This window comes from Peromyscus californicus, unplaced genomic scaffold (assembly GCF_007827085.1).
Source record: "Peromyscus californicus insignis strain IS unplaced genomic scaffold, ASM782708v3 Scaffold_19__1_contigs__length_69161282, whole genome shotgun sequence".
NCBI classification, from domain to species: domain Eukaryota; kingdom Metazoa; phylum Chordata; class Mammalia; order Rodentia; family Cricetidae; genus Peromyscus; species Peromyscus californicus.
The window spans coordinates 10,263,380-10,278,288 of record NW_026294491.1 but is presented as its reverse complement, the minus strand read 5'-3'; the positions used below and the strand labels follow the sequence as shown (position 1 = coordinate 10,278,288).

Genomic DNA, 14,909 nt, shown 5'->3' with positions numbered 1-14,909 from the left:
ACCAGACTTGCATTTGGCTCCACAGGGCACGGTGTAGTAGGTGGGGGACACAGAGGTCCAGGATACCCCAAGGGCCACCTTTCCCCTCTCACTCACCGGGGGCCCAGCTGCACCTTCTCTTCCTGGGAGGCCAGGGACGCCCTGGGCTCCATCTGCTCCAACTTCTCCCTGGGACAGACAAATGGAAGGACGAGGGTCAGCCTGCAGCCAGGCAGCAGAGACTGGAGAGGAGGCCACAGCAACCAGGGGCATGACCACGGCCTAGGTTCCTGCGGGCTTGGCTAAACCTCTGGAGGGCGGCATAGCTCGCTCTGTCGGGTGAGGAAGAAGACAAGGGAGGAGGGTGGCAGGGAAGAGGGGGTGGGTAGGGGAGGAAGCTCATTTCCCCCAATTGGGGCAGGTGTACGGGGGTGTGCCCAAAGGCAGAGGCTTGACCTGGGTAGCTCTCTCTGAATCAAGCAGTTCAATTATAAAGAAACAAAAGTATGAGGAACAATGAGAGCAAGACAGGATGACTGAGGGCAGGATGGCACAGGGGCCTCACTACATGTCTTCTATTCTTAGGCTGTCTCTGAGATGTACGCCTGACACACCCTGTCTACTGAGGCTTGTGGGGCATGCTTTCTGGTCCCTACAGGCCCCTCTCCATCCCCAGTACCTACCTTGATTCCAGGCAGCCCTGCCACTCCAGGATCTCCCTAAGTGGACAAAGTGCTCTATGAGCTTGGAGTGTTAGCTGGCCCACCCCCAAACCAAGCTACATGCTCCTCTGTTAATTACCCAGGATGTCCTGGCCCTCCCAAGGGTCCTAGAACCCTAGATGACAAAGTAGAGGCCCATACTGGTAGAAGGTACAAAATATATCCTAGCATCATGGGGGATTGGACAGTTCTGGATAGTGTAGAAGCTGGAAGCAGGTCCCACCATCTCCACTGTAAGAAACAAGTTCTCTGAAGTGACTTCTTAACATATTTAAAAAAAAAAAAAAAAGTCCACCTTTAATCCCAGCACTCAAGAGGCAGAGACAGGCGGATCTCTGAGTTTGAGGCCAGCCTGGTCTACAGAGTGAGTTGAGCTCCAGGATAGCCAGGGCTACACAGAGAAACCCTGTCTTTAAAAAAAGAAAAAAGCCCAACACAGGCCCATCTGAAAATCCAGCCCTTTGAAATGCCCATCGAGTGCTTTGTAAGTCACAGAAAACATTCTAGGGGGACCAGAGGGACAGCAGAGGCCAGTTAGAAAGTCAGGACGCCCTGGTGGGGATTATTCCGGTGTTCCCCACCCTCGTGCCCACCCTGAGGAGCCTGATTCAAGCATGAGGAAAGGTGGGAGCGGTGCGGCCAAGTCTGTGGGCTGGTGTCCCCAAGGATGACATGGGAAGCTGAGAACAAAACTCTCAGATCCTCCAGGGGACACCAGCCTACTGGCCCCGAAGCTGAGACCACAGGGGGTGGTTCTGGGCTCCTTCTCAAAATTTTAGCATGCTTCAGATGTGTGAAGCCAGGAATCTCAATTCCTGGGGCTTTGGAAAGATAGGGCATGACCCCACTAATGCTCAGTGCATGGGAAAAAGCACGTGGCTATTTTTCCATGAAGCCGCCTGCTGTATTTTGCAAACTTCCATGCTGAACTCACAAAGTATTAGCTTGCTAGGCAGGTCTCCAAGAAACGCCTCCCTCACTCACCTTGAGTCCTGGCAACCCTGGAGGTCCCTGGGAATCAAGGAAACAAGTGTTAGTGACCCGGATCTGCTTTATGCCCCGTTGGTTAACCCTTTCCAAACCTCATGGCTCTGGTGAAAATAAAAACTGAGGCCTGAGCCTGTCACGACACAAGCTCTGAGCAGAGCCTTCAATTGTAAAAGCTATCAACAGGGGCAATTGAACTTGAACTGAGCATCATCCGGTTCAAAGCCAAACGGGAGTTCTTTCTGTTGTCCTTATAATCTGTCTACATTTGAAATTGTTTTCAAATAAAACTACATACTGAAAAATTACAAAGAATAACAATAATTATTTTAACTACTATCACAGTAGCATCTGCCAGTGGTAGCCTCAGAGACTAGAGGTTAGCCTGGTGTCCTCCAGGGCCAAGGCTGGGACATGCTGCTACTCCTCAGGGAAGGGCAGTCGTCTCCGGGAAAGTGGTATCCTGGGCAGAGCCATAGTTTGTGCATGCCTGCACACATGTGCCTTGATACACCGCCATTTGGGGACTTTGGGACCTCAGCTCTTCTTTGCTGACCTAATCCAAACTACACACAGGTCAACAGGGAAACGTGGGGGACTCCCCCAAGTGCCCCTTAACTGCAGTCTACTCTGGCCACATATCTGTCACGTCTTCAAGTTGTAGCCACGGAAGGAATCAAATAGGGAAGGACCTATCTACCTGTCACCACCCCCAATCCCAGGACAGTTTGTGATCAGGTCTTTCTGGGGTGGGGGGTACTATGGCCCACATCCCCACACCGCTGAGGGCTCCTTGCCCTATATGAGGCTGTCCCAACGACACCACTGACCTGGGACCCGCCTCCTACCCCAACTCATGGGCAGTACCTGCAGCCCATCGGAGCTTCGGGCTGTTGACCAGAAGGGTATCCCAGAGCCTTCCATATCATCCTGAAGGGAACATAAAAGGGATGCTTAGTCTCTGATCCTTACTAAGAAGGAGGCTTCCCTGAGGCCAGGAAAGTGGAGTTGGGGGAAAGTAAAGTGGATGATTGACAGAGCTTGGGTCGTGTGTGTGTGTGTGTGTGTGTGTGTGTGTGTGTGTGTGTGTGTGTGTGTGTGTGTGTTAATCAGACACTGATGGGGGTAGGCACCCTGCTCAGTCACAAGGCTCTAGCCTGCGTGTGTGCAAGAGAAATTGTACCTGGGTATATAAGCAGGTTTTCAGCAGCTAAGGGTGGAGGGGCTGGAATGGCAGCCACAGACACTAGAACATCTGAGCGCACACTGAGGGCAATCCAGGACTGAGCTAACCCATCCAGGCATTTGGGGCTCAGAAGTGGGGGCCCAAAGATGGGAACAGGAGAAACCCACATGGTAACAGGAGCTGGGCCCTGCTTAGGGGGTTCTGCTCAGAGTGTGAGCTGCCTGGAGAGAAGGCAGCAGTGGGGGTACAGCCCAGGCTTCCTGACTCACAAATCCAGCAGCGAATCCCGGTCCTGGTGGCCCAGGTGGTCCTGGGGGTCCTGGGGGCCCAGTTGGCCCAGGGGGTCCAGCCATGCCAGTCTTTCCAGGTACACCGACAGGCCCAAGGTCTCCTTTGCTCCCCTGCACAGACAGAAGGCCAAGGTCACCGTTCTTGGCTCTGGGCTTCAGCAAAGCTACAGGCAACCTCAAGGAACACGCACTTCCTTCCAAAACTTTTCAAAAATCTGAAAACCCAGAGATAAATCACATTCCACAAGGCACACAGGCAATTCGCTGACTCAAAACAGCAGGGTCAAGTGAGAGTCACAGTTCACAAGCCTGACATCCTGGCTTGGGCCACAATGTCACAGAGCACGCTGTACACCATGGCTGGTAACCTTGGGTCCCAGCTCTCTGACAGTGGGGACAGGGATAGCAAGAAGCAGATAAAGTCGGTAAGGAGGAGGGGCAGGCTGCTGGAAGGTACAGGGAGAGACAGCTTCAGGGTGGGTCTGTGGGGGACCCTGTAGCCACCAAGTGCTTGGGCTCACACTGACACAGGTGTTGCTATAACTTTGGGTGTTTGAAAACCCCGGGGAGCAGAAGCAAGCACATGTGTGTAGGATTTGTCTGGGAGTCGGAGGGACCAGATCAAGGAAGCAGACTGAGGCAGGAGCTTGGAGCTCAGACAGGGAGGCCCTGGTTCAGAAGGCTCTATTCTAAGCAGGTCAGCCCTAAAGTCGGACCTGGTGGGCCAGCATACCCCAGGGACCCTGCTGGCAGCCAAGTCACCTCTCTGAAGTAAGAACTGAGACCACCACCATTCTCTCCTGGGCTGCTCAGAGGCACACGTGACAGTATGGGAAATGCCCTGAACCCAGCTGAAGCATAAGACAGCCTCGCTTGACATGAACCTTCCTATAAAGGGTCCAGCTGAGTTCAAAGACAGCCTGAGCTCCATGAGATGCTTCCTCTCCCAACAAGCTCCTTTGGGTATGATGAGGATGTAGGCATCTGTGTGGGTGTGGGGTCTCCAGCTGTGGATGTAGCTACTCAGTTTCAGGCGGATACCTAGTACGGCTGTCAGCTCTTTAACCTTCCTCTTTAACCTCGGTAAAAACTTCATTTATGTATCCTTGAAGACCCTCTGTGTGTGTGTGTGTGTGCGCAGATACAAGTGCACAAACAGACATGAATGCGTATACCAGTGTTGTGTGCAGATACACCCGTACTATACAGAGAAACAAGTGTGCGTGCGCATGCACATTGACATACTCGGCCCACATCAGCCCATCTCTTTCCCATCTCCTTCTGACACGTTCATCTACCTTCTGATGCCCATGTTGCTCTCGTCTCTCTCCCCACTAGATTTTCCTGTTTGCTCCAGCTCTTTCTTTGAACACCAGCCAGGATGCCTATCAGAGCACAGGGGGTGCCAGCATGGCATTCCCCGTACAGCAATGGGTGAGGATATGCTGGGAATGCCGCTGGGGACCATGATGAGTTGGGCAGCGATGATCCTGAGGTGCCTGATCAAGGTACCCCAGAAGTTCCCAGGGAGCCTTCCCTTGTACCTGCCCACTGGGAGCTCATTTCTAAACACAGCACCTCTGGTTCCATTGCATTAGCAGAACAGAACTGAGTGGACACACACACACACACACACACACACACACACACACACACACACACACACACACCAAAGACTATGTATTCACTGGTCAAGGCGCCCCCTACATCCTGCCTAGGTACTTTTATCAAGCAGGTAGCCCCAGCTCTGCCAGAATGAAAACTGCCTTGTACCTTGGGTCCTGGGATTCCCACATCGCCCTATGGGGAAAAAAAAGGACAGGATTATAATAAATTCAGACATGGGTGTAGCAATCAGAGAAAAGCAAACCAACAGCCCCGTGGTAACTACCTGCCCTCAAAGGGTACTGTGTTCTGTTTATGCTGACTCTAGTGTTTTCTGGGCCGGTTCCTGCCCCCTCCCTTGTCTGTTAGGGATGCTCTGGGAAGCTCAGCAGGAAGGGGAGTCAGGAGAGCCCAAGCCTAAAGCATCTAAAGCATCTTCCCACCATGAATGCCTCTCAGAACACCTCCCGAGCAGCGGAGCCCTTTAGGCTTGGCTGAAAACAGAGACAAGCTCTGGGCATAGTTCATGTAAAAGGACTTTCTGTTGCTCAGCATCGGTGGCAAGGTCTTCCTCATCCCATTCCCAGGAAGTGCTGTGAGCAGCTCTCCATATGGCCTCCCTCCCTCCCTCAACTGCACGAGACCATAGTAGATCGTGGTCAGTATCGGCTGGCCCGCCTCTGAAGACTTCTATCAATCCAGCTACACTGAAACCAAAAATAAGCCTTTCAAACCAAAGGAAGCACCGACTCCTAAGCTGCTAGCCCATCTGTAGTGGTAAGAAACACATATGGAGACCCTGACTTGAACCTGAGCCCTGCTGGCCCTAAGCTGAGGATGCAGGCCGTGTCCGCAGCCTCACCCTATGGCACGCACTCTCCACAGACCCCAAGCATGCAGTGTCCACCTCCACCCCCACCCCCGCTGGCTACAGGCATGTGCTGAGTTACATCCACCTACAGAAGCTGACTTACAACACTGCCTTTCTGGCCAGCCGCTCCTGGTGCGCCCTCTTTGCCTGGAGGACCTGGAGGTCCCTGGGGGACAGAAGAACAAAGAGATGGGCTGGACAGGATCCACGGTGAGCAGGTGACAGCTAGCACCCAGACTTCCTAAGAGCCATACGGTGTTTCCCCCACAAGGCATGCCCAGAAGGCGTCGCCACAGTATAGAAACCACTGTGTGGGTTATTTCTTTCTGAGCAGCTGATTATGCTGGGGAAACTAAGGGAGACTCATGTATCCGTTCAGTCTAGAGTGGTTAAATGTGTGTCTCAGAGTCAGCTAGTGGGTCAGCACCCCTAGAACCAAAAGGTAGCCTACCCCACCCCCATCCTGAGTGACTCAAAATGGGGACAGCCTCCACCCTTGAGGAATGGAGAATGGAGCACGGGGATCCTGAGATAGATCCAGCAAGAGACCTCATGTGATGCTCCCCTGCCCTGTTCCCAGTCAAGAGGGTGCTCTGGGACAGGGGAGGAAGGAGAACTTACCGGGGGACCAGGAAATCCGGGGGGCCCTTCCTTCCCAGGCACACCAGGAAGGCCTGCAGGTCCTGGAGCATAGGAGCTGTTGACCCCAAAGCGCCCTGGCTCACCAGGCAGTCCTGGGACACCAGGGGGCCCTGGGGGGCCAGGGAAGCCTCGTGGGCCCTGGACATGAGAGATACAGTCCATCATAGAATACAAAGCCATGCTGGACATTGAACACATCCCCAGCTAGTCCTGTCCCAACCCCAAGGGGTCCCACTGATGACGTCGTGTTCTACATGTGCCCAATGACAGCAGGTGTAGGGTATAGCCACTTACTCTGAGGCTCTCCAAATCTCCACTGAAACCGGATCCTTCCATGTCAATGAAGGTCTGAGGGAGGGCAAGAGAATCACCACAGGACATAGATCCATCATCCTGAGTACTAGACAGCAGCCCCTAGCTATCCTATCCCCTAACCACCCAAAGATGCCTGAGATGAGGGGGTGGGACATCATGCTTTGCCCCACAGCCTGGCCACCGTTCCAAGGCTGCAGTAGGGACCCATGCTCTTGGGCCAACACTACCAGGAGCTGGTCTTAGGGTTGAGTACTAGGACCTGGCGTGGAGGAGGCCAAGGATGGAACTTACCAGCTTGTCCTGTCTGAAGGAGGGTCCTGGTGGCCCAGGAGGTCCTGGAGGTCCTCGAGGTCCAACACCAGGATCTCCCTGGGACATAAGACAAAAATCTGTCACACTGAGGACACATGGTCCCCACTTTTAGTCAGGAGCTGAGACAGGAAAGGGGCCATGCCCTGATCTGCACACACTTACCTTCTCACCCTTGGGGCCCACCTCTCCTGGAGTCCCTGGAAAGCCCTGAGGCCCAGTGTCACCCTGAAAAACAAGGGTAGGGGCTAGGCAGAGAGAAGCATCTCTCTTTCTTCACACAATGAATCTTGAGCTCCAAATGCTTCTCATTCCAGAGCTGGCGGGGTGGGGGTGGGGGTTGGCGGGCAGATGGGAGTCAAGCCCTTCAGGGATTCATGGAGGCCTACTAAGCCAGGAGAGACCATGACACCAAGGTGACCCCAGAAAAAAAGCCAGGATTTAAAAGTGGCACCACTGGCTATGGATGGCACTGACTAAGTCTTATCACAATGCCTGGAGATAACACACATCCTCTTCAGAGACATCAGATATGGGGACCACAGCTATCCTTGGCAGTGGTAAGTCCACTGTGTCTGTGTGATGCACGTACATCTGTGCAAACCGGATGGATGCATTGGGCTCAGGGAAACCTCCAGTTACGACTGAGCTTGGGCTGGGGGCAGTTTCGGCACGACTCGGTCAGGTACAAAGAGCGCCCTATGGCCACTCTGGCAGCACGGAGGACCCCATCTTCTCATGCAGCCCCTCTCTTGGACTCTGACTTCCCCACTCTGTAGTAGACCCCCACTCCACCTTCTCTGGAAGCAACACTGTGTGGTTTTGGTAGTCGCGCAAGCATCGAAGTACACAGGCTTACGATCTAAAGTACAGCCAGGCGCTGGTGGCGCACACCTTTAATCCCAGCACTCGGGAGGCAGAGCCAGGCGGATCTCTGTGAGTTCGAGGCCAGCCTGGTCTATGGAGCGAGATCCAGGACAGGCAACAAAGCTACACAGAGAAACCCTGTCAAGAAAAACTAAACTAGATAGATAGATAGATAGATAGATAGATAGATAGATAGACAGACAGACAGACAGACAGACAGATAGACAGACAGACAGACAGACATCTGAAGGGCACCCCCCTTAAAGCTGCCTTTCTGCAGTGTCCTCTCTGGGAAACTGTCACCCTGTGTCACTGCAGATGGCCTGCAGGTCCTTTGTAAGCATGGTATTGTGTCCGGTGCAGAGAAAAATCCAACTTACCGGTCTCCCATCTTCACCGGGGTCACCCTGTAACGTGCAAGAGAAGACACTATGAATGGAAACAGCCCGGCCGCCACTACCCAAGACTGGACCCAGAAACGCACCAGCTCTCAGTGCCCTTGTGGTGTACAGCGGAGCACCTAGACGATGTCTGCTGCTGACAGCATGGTGGTTAACGTTACTTTGAACATAACCTCACTATGCTTGAGAGACCGAAAAGAAAAAAAATGTCTTTAACGTGTAACCTAGCAATCCACTTTCCTTCTTCCCTAGATGTTGAAGAGTATTTTGTTGTTGTTGTTGTTTTGGTGTTTTTCGAGACAGGGTTTCTCTGTGTAGTCCTGACTGTCCTAGAACTGGTTCTGTAGACCAGGCTGGCCTTGAACTCACAGAGATCCATCTGACTCTGCCCCTGAGTGTTGGCATTAATGGCGTGTGCCACTATCCCTGGGCAGAAGACTATTCTTTTTTTTTTTTTTTTTTTTTTTTTTTTTGGTTTTTTCGAGACAGGGTTTCTCTGTGTAGCTTTGCGCCTTTCCTGGAACTCACTTGGTAGCCCAGGCTGGCCTCGAACTCACAGAGATCCGCCTGGCTCTGCCTCCCGAGTGCTGGGATTAAAGGCGTGCGCCACCACCGCCCGGCTCAGAAGAAGACTATTCTTAAATGGACTGATCTTGTAAAATTTGCTGTTTTAGTAAGAGAGGACATAAGACTAACAGTTATTTGTGATTTTGTAATCAAACTTTGCTCGCTCTGTTCAATGACTAGGACAACTGCAAGACGTACATGTTAAAATCAGACCCTGCCTACATGGACACAGAATACATGTCATCTTGTGGGGTTTGACATACATGTTAAAATCAGACCCTGCCTACATGTACACAGAATACATGTCATCTTGTGGGGTTTGACATACATGTTAAAATCAGACCCTGCCTACATGTACACAGAATACATGTCATCTTGTGGGGTTTGACATACATGTTAAAATCAGACCCTGCCTACATGTACACAGAATACATGTCATCTTGTGGGGTTTGACATACATGTTAAAATCAGACCCTGCCTACATGTACACAGAATACATGTAATCTTGTGGGGTTTGACATACATGTTAAAATCAGACCCTGCCTACATGTACACAGAATACATGTAATCTTGTGGGGTTTGACATACATGTTAAAATCAGACCCTGCCTACATGTACACAGAATACATGTAATCTTGTGGGGTTTGACATACATGTTAAAATCAGACCCTGCCTACATGTACACAGAATACATGTCATCTTGTGGGGTTTGACATACATGTTAAAATCAGACCCTGCCTACATGTACACAGAATACATGTCATCTTGTGGGGTTTGACATACATGTTAAAATCAGACCCTGCCTACATGTACACAGAATACATGTAATCTTGTGGGGTTTGACATACATGTTAAAATCAGACCCTGCCTACATGTACACAGAATACATGTCATCTTGTGGGGTTTGACATACATGTTAAAATCAGACCCTGCCTACATGTACACAGAATACATGTAATCTTGTGGGGTTTGACATACATGTTAAAATCAGACCCTGCCTACATGTACACAGAATACATGTTAAAATCAGACCCTGCCTACATGTACACAGAATACATGTAATCTTGTGGGGTTTGACATACATGTTAAAATCAGACCCTGCCTACATGTACACAGAATACATGTCATCTTGTGGGGTTTGACATACATGTTAAAATCAGACCCTGCCTACATGTACACAGAATACATGTAATCTTGTGGGGTTTGACATACATGTTAAAATCAGACCCTGCCTACATGTACACAGAATACATGTCATCTTGTGGGGTTTGACATACATGTTAAAATCAGACCCTGCCTACATGTACACAGAATACATGTCATCTTGTGGGGTTTGACATACATGTTAAAATCAGACCCTGCCTACATGTACACAGAATACATGTAATCTTGTGGGGTTTGACATACATGTTAAAATCAGACCCTGCCTACATGTACACAGAATACATGTAATCTTGTGGGGTTTGACATACATGTTAAAATCAGACCCTGCCTACATGTACACAGAATACATGTCATCTTGTGGGGTTTGACATACATGTTAAAATCAGACCCTGCCTACATGTACACAGAATACATGTAATCTTGTGGGGTTTGACATACATGTTAAAATCAGACCCTGCCTACATGTACACAGAATACATGTAATCTTGTGGGGTTTGACATACATGTTAAAATCAGACCCTGCCTACATGTACACAGAATACATGTCATCTTGTGGGGTTTGACATACATGTTAAAATCAGACCCTGCCTACATGTACACAGAATACATGTCATCTTGTGGGGTTTGACATACATGTTAAAATCAGACCCTGCCTACATGTACACAGAATACATGTAATCTTGTGGGGTTTGACATACATGTTAAAATCAGACCCTGCCTACATGTACACAGAATACATGTAATCTTGTGGGGTTTGACATACATGTTAAAATTAGACCCTGCCTACATGTACACAGAATACATGTAATCTTGTGAGGTTTGACTTCATAAGCCTTGGACTAATATGAATAGATGCTGTATCTTGGGAGCGCTCGGTCTTGGTTGCAATCCTGGTGCCATGAGTATCCGGCACCACTATTTAATAAAGCCTCCTGTATTAAAATGTATTCATGGTCATGGGGAATCTCTGAGTGATCCCACACCTACAACAGACCACAATTCTGCAACAGAGCTTAGAGGTCCAGGGGTCGCTTGGGCATGCCTGGCCTCCATGCTCTAACTACCTTCCGGCTCCAATGCACAGCAAAAGGCTGGTAGAAATTCCAGTGGCCAAGGATGTTGCTACTCCGATCCCAACCAACTCTCCCCAGTCAGAGACCTCAGCTCCAGCCCAGATCACAAAGAGAGACCAGTACTCACCGGTTCGCCATCCCTTCCTGGAGCGCCATCCTTCCCTGGTGGCCCCTGAGGTCCCGGGGGTCCTTGTGCTCCAGGGACAGGTTGTGCATTGGGGCTCTGTACCACTGGGCCTGCAGGACCCTGGGGCCCAGCTGGGCCAGGTAGGCCCTGAGCACCTGGTTCCCCCTTTTGTCCCTTGAGACCTCCCTAGGGACAAAGAAGATACAGGCTGCCACAACCCACATACAAATTCACCTCACACTGCTGCTACATTCTCCGGGGAATGAATCTCAGAAAGGACGCCAGGAGGTATGGCAGGGAGGTGGAAAAGCAGTGTGCAGAGGATAGGGCAGGGGGCTGAGAGAGGGAGTGTGGACCTGAGGGTTCCTGTAAAGTCAGGGTGAGAAGCATGGAAGCCAATGAGGGTCCCCAGGTCCCCTGGAACAAGGTCATGGGGTGGTGGCCTCACCTTGATCAAGTCACCTCCATGGTTCTGGACATTCTCTCCCCAGGCACTGCTTGAATCTGTGCCAGGAAGGGGCTCAGCTGGGAAGAGGTAGAGGCGGCACCGTCAAGCTTGGAGCGGCCCCCAGGCTCTCGGCCTTGCCCCCCAAGCCTTGCTTCTCAACCCCCAAGAGCCATTGAGGATGAGTCTATGGGAACGGCCATTCCCCTTTCCACCCACCCATACCCCTGAGGACAGGGACCATGGGAACGGTGACTGGGAATGGCCACCTAGCATGGGCAACGGGAGAGAAGGACCAAAGTCATCACAGACAGCCATTTAAAGCAAGTCCAGTGACAACCGAAACCTTCCGAAGGTTTAACACCTCACCATCAAAACTCCTTACCACTTCCTCCTCTTCCAACGTGCAGTTTGAAAAAGAGAAAACCAACAGCAGTTCTGAGAGGTGAACCCCAGAGGTCCCCCTAGACCCCACCATCCACACTGTGCCTCTGACACACAAAGGTGTATGTGACATACACAGGCACACGCACAGTGGTGAACTCAGACACACATAGGCACACGCACAATGGTGAATTCACACACACAGGCGCGCGCACACACATGCCATTTCCTCTTCTGCAGAACTGTCCGGACATTTGTGGCATTTGTTATGACCTCTGCCCTGAACGCTGTGGTGTTTCCCAAGTGCCAGGTTGTCCCTCACAAGTCGGCCACATTCAGGGATCCACCCTTGAGAATGGAATAGTGACCTGATAAATGGCCCACACTCAGGTCTCCCCGGCTTCTTCTCGGGGAACAGTAACCATGAAGACGCCAGCCCAGGACCTCCTGTTGTGTTGGTTTCAGGTCTTTCATGTGTCTAACACACAAGGGCTGCTGGAGGCAAAGTTAGGCCCAGTGAGCCCGCTGCCTGGTTTTGGGCAGCCTTTGAATTAAGAATGGCTCTCACAGATGTGTACAAACAAAAAAACCAAAGACTTCAAAGGTCAGAGAGAGAAAATGCCACAGAAACCTGGGTGACCCCAAGCCTGAAAGAGAAGTCTGCCCAGTCTACCAGCTGTCATTCCTTCCTATGCCTCCCCCATCTTGGGCATCAGCTCTGGCTCAGGAGCCTGTCTTCACTGGAACCACATGGAAGGTCCTTCCCGAAAATATGAAGTACCAGTCCCTTGTGATTAATAAGTGGGTTGTGGAGTGATATCTGGAGGTAGATCCTAAAGTCTCACTAGCAGCAGACAGCATAAAATTTACCATGTCAACATGTCACATCTCTTGGAGACCAACAAAGGGCTCTAATTCTTGAACACTATTTAGAGGCATCTAGTGCCCCTTGCCTGGAGCACAGAGCCCCCATCTTGGGTTAGAATTGATGCTAACACAGCTATTCATGGCTGAGCTCAGCGCCTGGCAGGATTGAGGATCTGCAACCACAAATGAGGATTGGCCAAATGTGGAAGTCCCCCCCTCTAAGAGCTGCACAAACAGCGTGCTCAGGCCCCTTACTCATTCTCAGGGTTCGAGGGAAAGCCACTCCTAGCCTGTGAGGCTGAGATCATTCTCTCAGGGGTCGGGGGGATACGTTGCTAACAGTCTTTGCCCACACCCTGTCACAGGCTCATCACAGCTTAGTAAGAAGTAAGCCAGGTATCTGATCAGGATGACCCAGCCGCCCCATCCACCACAGCTCAACTGCCCCAACTGCAGGAGCCAACTGCCGTGTTTGACCACAAGAGGGCAGTATGGGCTCTCCCTACAGCAACAAGGCTTTCCTAGAACGTGAGGTTCCCCAAACCTGAAAGCACTGCCCCAGGGAATATTTAAAACTGTACAAACATTGCTAAGAGAAATCAAACAAGACCTAAACAGAAGGCAAGGATGATGGGTCTCCAGGGCCATTACTCTTCCCCGACAAAACCCCAGCAGGCTTTTTCTCCTCTGTGGATGTGTGGATGGCAACAGCCAGAGTCCACAATTCAGGTGAACAGGCAAGCACCCGGAGACTGCAATGCAAATAGTTGACAGAGGGCTGAGCTACCTGGTGAGGGCGAGGTGAAGGCGGAGCGGGCGGCCAAGACCAGCAGGGAGACCCACGGCTCCGAGAGATTCAGAGAGACAGACTGGGATGGTAAAGAAAGACGGCACAGAATAGAGCCGGAAATAGACTCGGGGGTGGGAGGCTGACTTCCACATCTGAGTCAGCTCAGCAGGGAAAGGGGTCTTTGAACAGTGACAGAGCAAGTGGAGAAAAAGTTTTTAAAGAATTAAAGTAGGTCTTTGGATCACCTTGGGCAGAGTCTCAGATGACACCAGAAGTGACATCTCTGCATTTCAGCAAAAATTAGAAAGTTATGTTTTCCTAAAGATGCTGTTAAGAAGATAAAGCTGGACAGTTGTGGCTCACACCTGTAATCCTAGCACTTGAGAAGCAAGACAGGAGGGTCACAAGTTCAAGGTCAGCTTAACCCGTGTGTGTGTGTGTGTGTGTGTGTGTGTGTGTGTGTGTGTGTGTGTGTGTGTACATGGAGATATTGCTATACATATATAGAGATAGATATAGATGTTATATCTATATACTTAGATATATTATATAGATATCCATATCCTCCGAGGGCAAGGTAGGAAGGGACAAAGAAAGGAAGGGAGCCAGGTGGTGGTGGTATATGCCCTTAATCCCAGTACTCAGGAGGCAGAGGCAGGCAGGCGGATCTCTGAGTTAAAGGCCAGCCTAGGTTGTTACACAGAGAACACCCTGTCCTGAAAAGACAAGAAAAGGAAAGGAAAGGAGATATATATAGATAGATAGATAGATAGATAGATAGATAGATAGATAGATAGACAGACAGATAGATAGATAGGGAGAAAGAATATATATTAGAGAAAGAGAATATGAAGAAGACAACAATTGTGTTTAAATCCCAAATACATAAAGAACTCTCAAAATTCAACAATAAGAAATCATACAGCCCATTAAAACTTGGTGTAAAATCTAGACATATCCTGAGACTTAAGCCCATGAGAAGGTGCTCATTATCATGTTAACAAACGAGAGCATGAGGCAGGCCACCTCACATCCTTAACGCAGTCATGTCTAGTGACCTCACTGAGGTGAGGTGCAGAGACTCCCCCACACTAGGTTGGGTGGAAAACAGACAAACCCCCTGCAAATGGCGTGGTGGCAGCTGAGACAGAAGTCCCAGGGCAACTTCCTCTGAACCACCTCAAGCTGGACATAGCGCATATGCCCATCACTAGGTCCTCAAGCTGGACATAGCACCTATGCCCATCACTAGGTCCTCAATGGACATAGTGCATCCGCCCATCACTAGGTAAATGGGCAAATATATTGTGGTCTGTCT

General features: G+C 50.5%; 1 protein-coding gene across 5 annotated transcripts in view; it reads right to left on the bottom strand.

Annotated features, from left to right (window-relative positions):
• Col18a1 (collagen type XVIII alpha 1 chain) overlaps nucleotides 1-14,909 on the bottom strand; it is a 113,448-nt gene that overhangs the window by 16,856 nt on the left and 81,683 nt on the right. For all 5 annotated transcript variants that reach the window (XM_052744600.1, XM_052744598.1, XM_052744597.1 and 2 more), the window contains 14 exons: nucleotides 11,554-11,630; nucleotides 11,106-11,291; nucleotides 8,154-8,180; nucleotides 7,072-7,134; nucleotides 6,889-6,966; nucleotides 6,577-6,630; nucleotides 6,262-6,420; nucleotides 5,744-5,806; nucleotides 4,938-4,964; nucleotides 3,144-3,275; nucleotides 2,556-2,618; nucleotides 1,686-1,712; nucleotides 663-698; nucleotides 97-168 (listed from right to left, as the gene is read on the bottom strand). In XM_052744600.1, coding sequence (XP_052600560.1) covers nucleotides 97-168; nucleotides 663-698; nucleotides 1,686-1,712; nucleotides 2,556-2,618; nucleotides 3,144-3,275; nucleotides 4,938-4,964; nucleotides 5,744-5,806; nucleotides 6,262-6,420; nucleotides 6,577-6,630; nucleotides 6,889-6,966; nucleotides 7,072-7,134; nucleotides 8,154-8,180; nucleotides 11,106-11,291; nucleotides 11,554-11,630 — 1,064 coding nt within the window. The remainder of the gene's footprint in view (nucleotides 1-96; nucleotides 169-662; nucleotides 699-1,685; nucleotides 1,713-2,555; nucleotides 2,619-3,143; nucleotides 3,276-4,937; nucleotides 4,965-5,743; nucleotides 5,807-6,261; nucleotides 6,421-6,576; nucleotides 6,631-6,888; nucleotides 6,967-7,071; nucleotides 7,135-8,153; nucleotides 8,181-11,105; nucleotides 11,292-11,553; nucleotides 11,631-14,909) is intronic.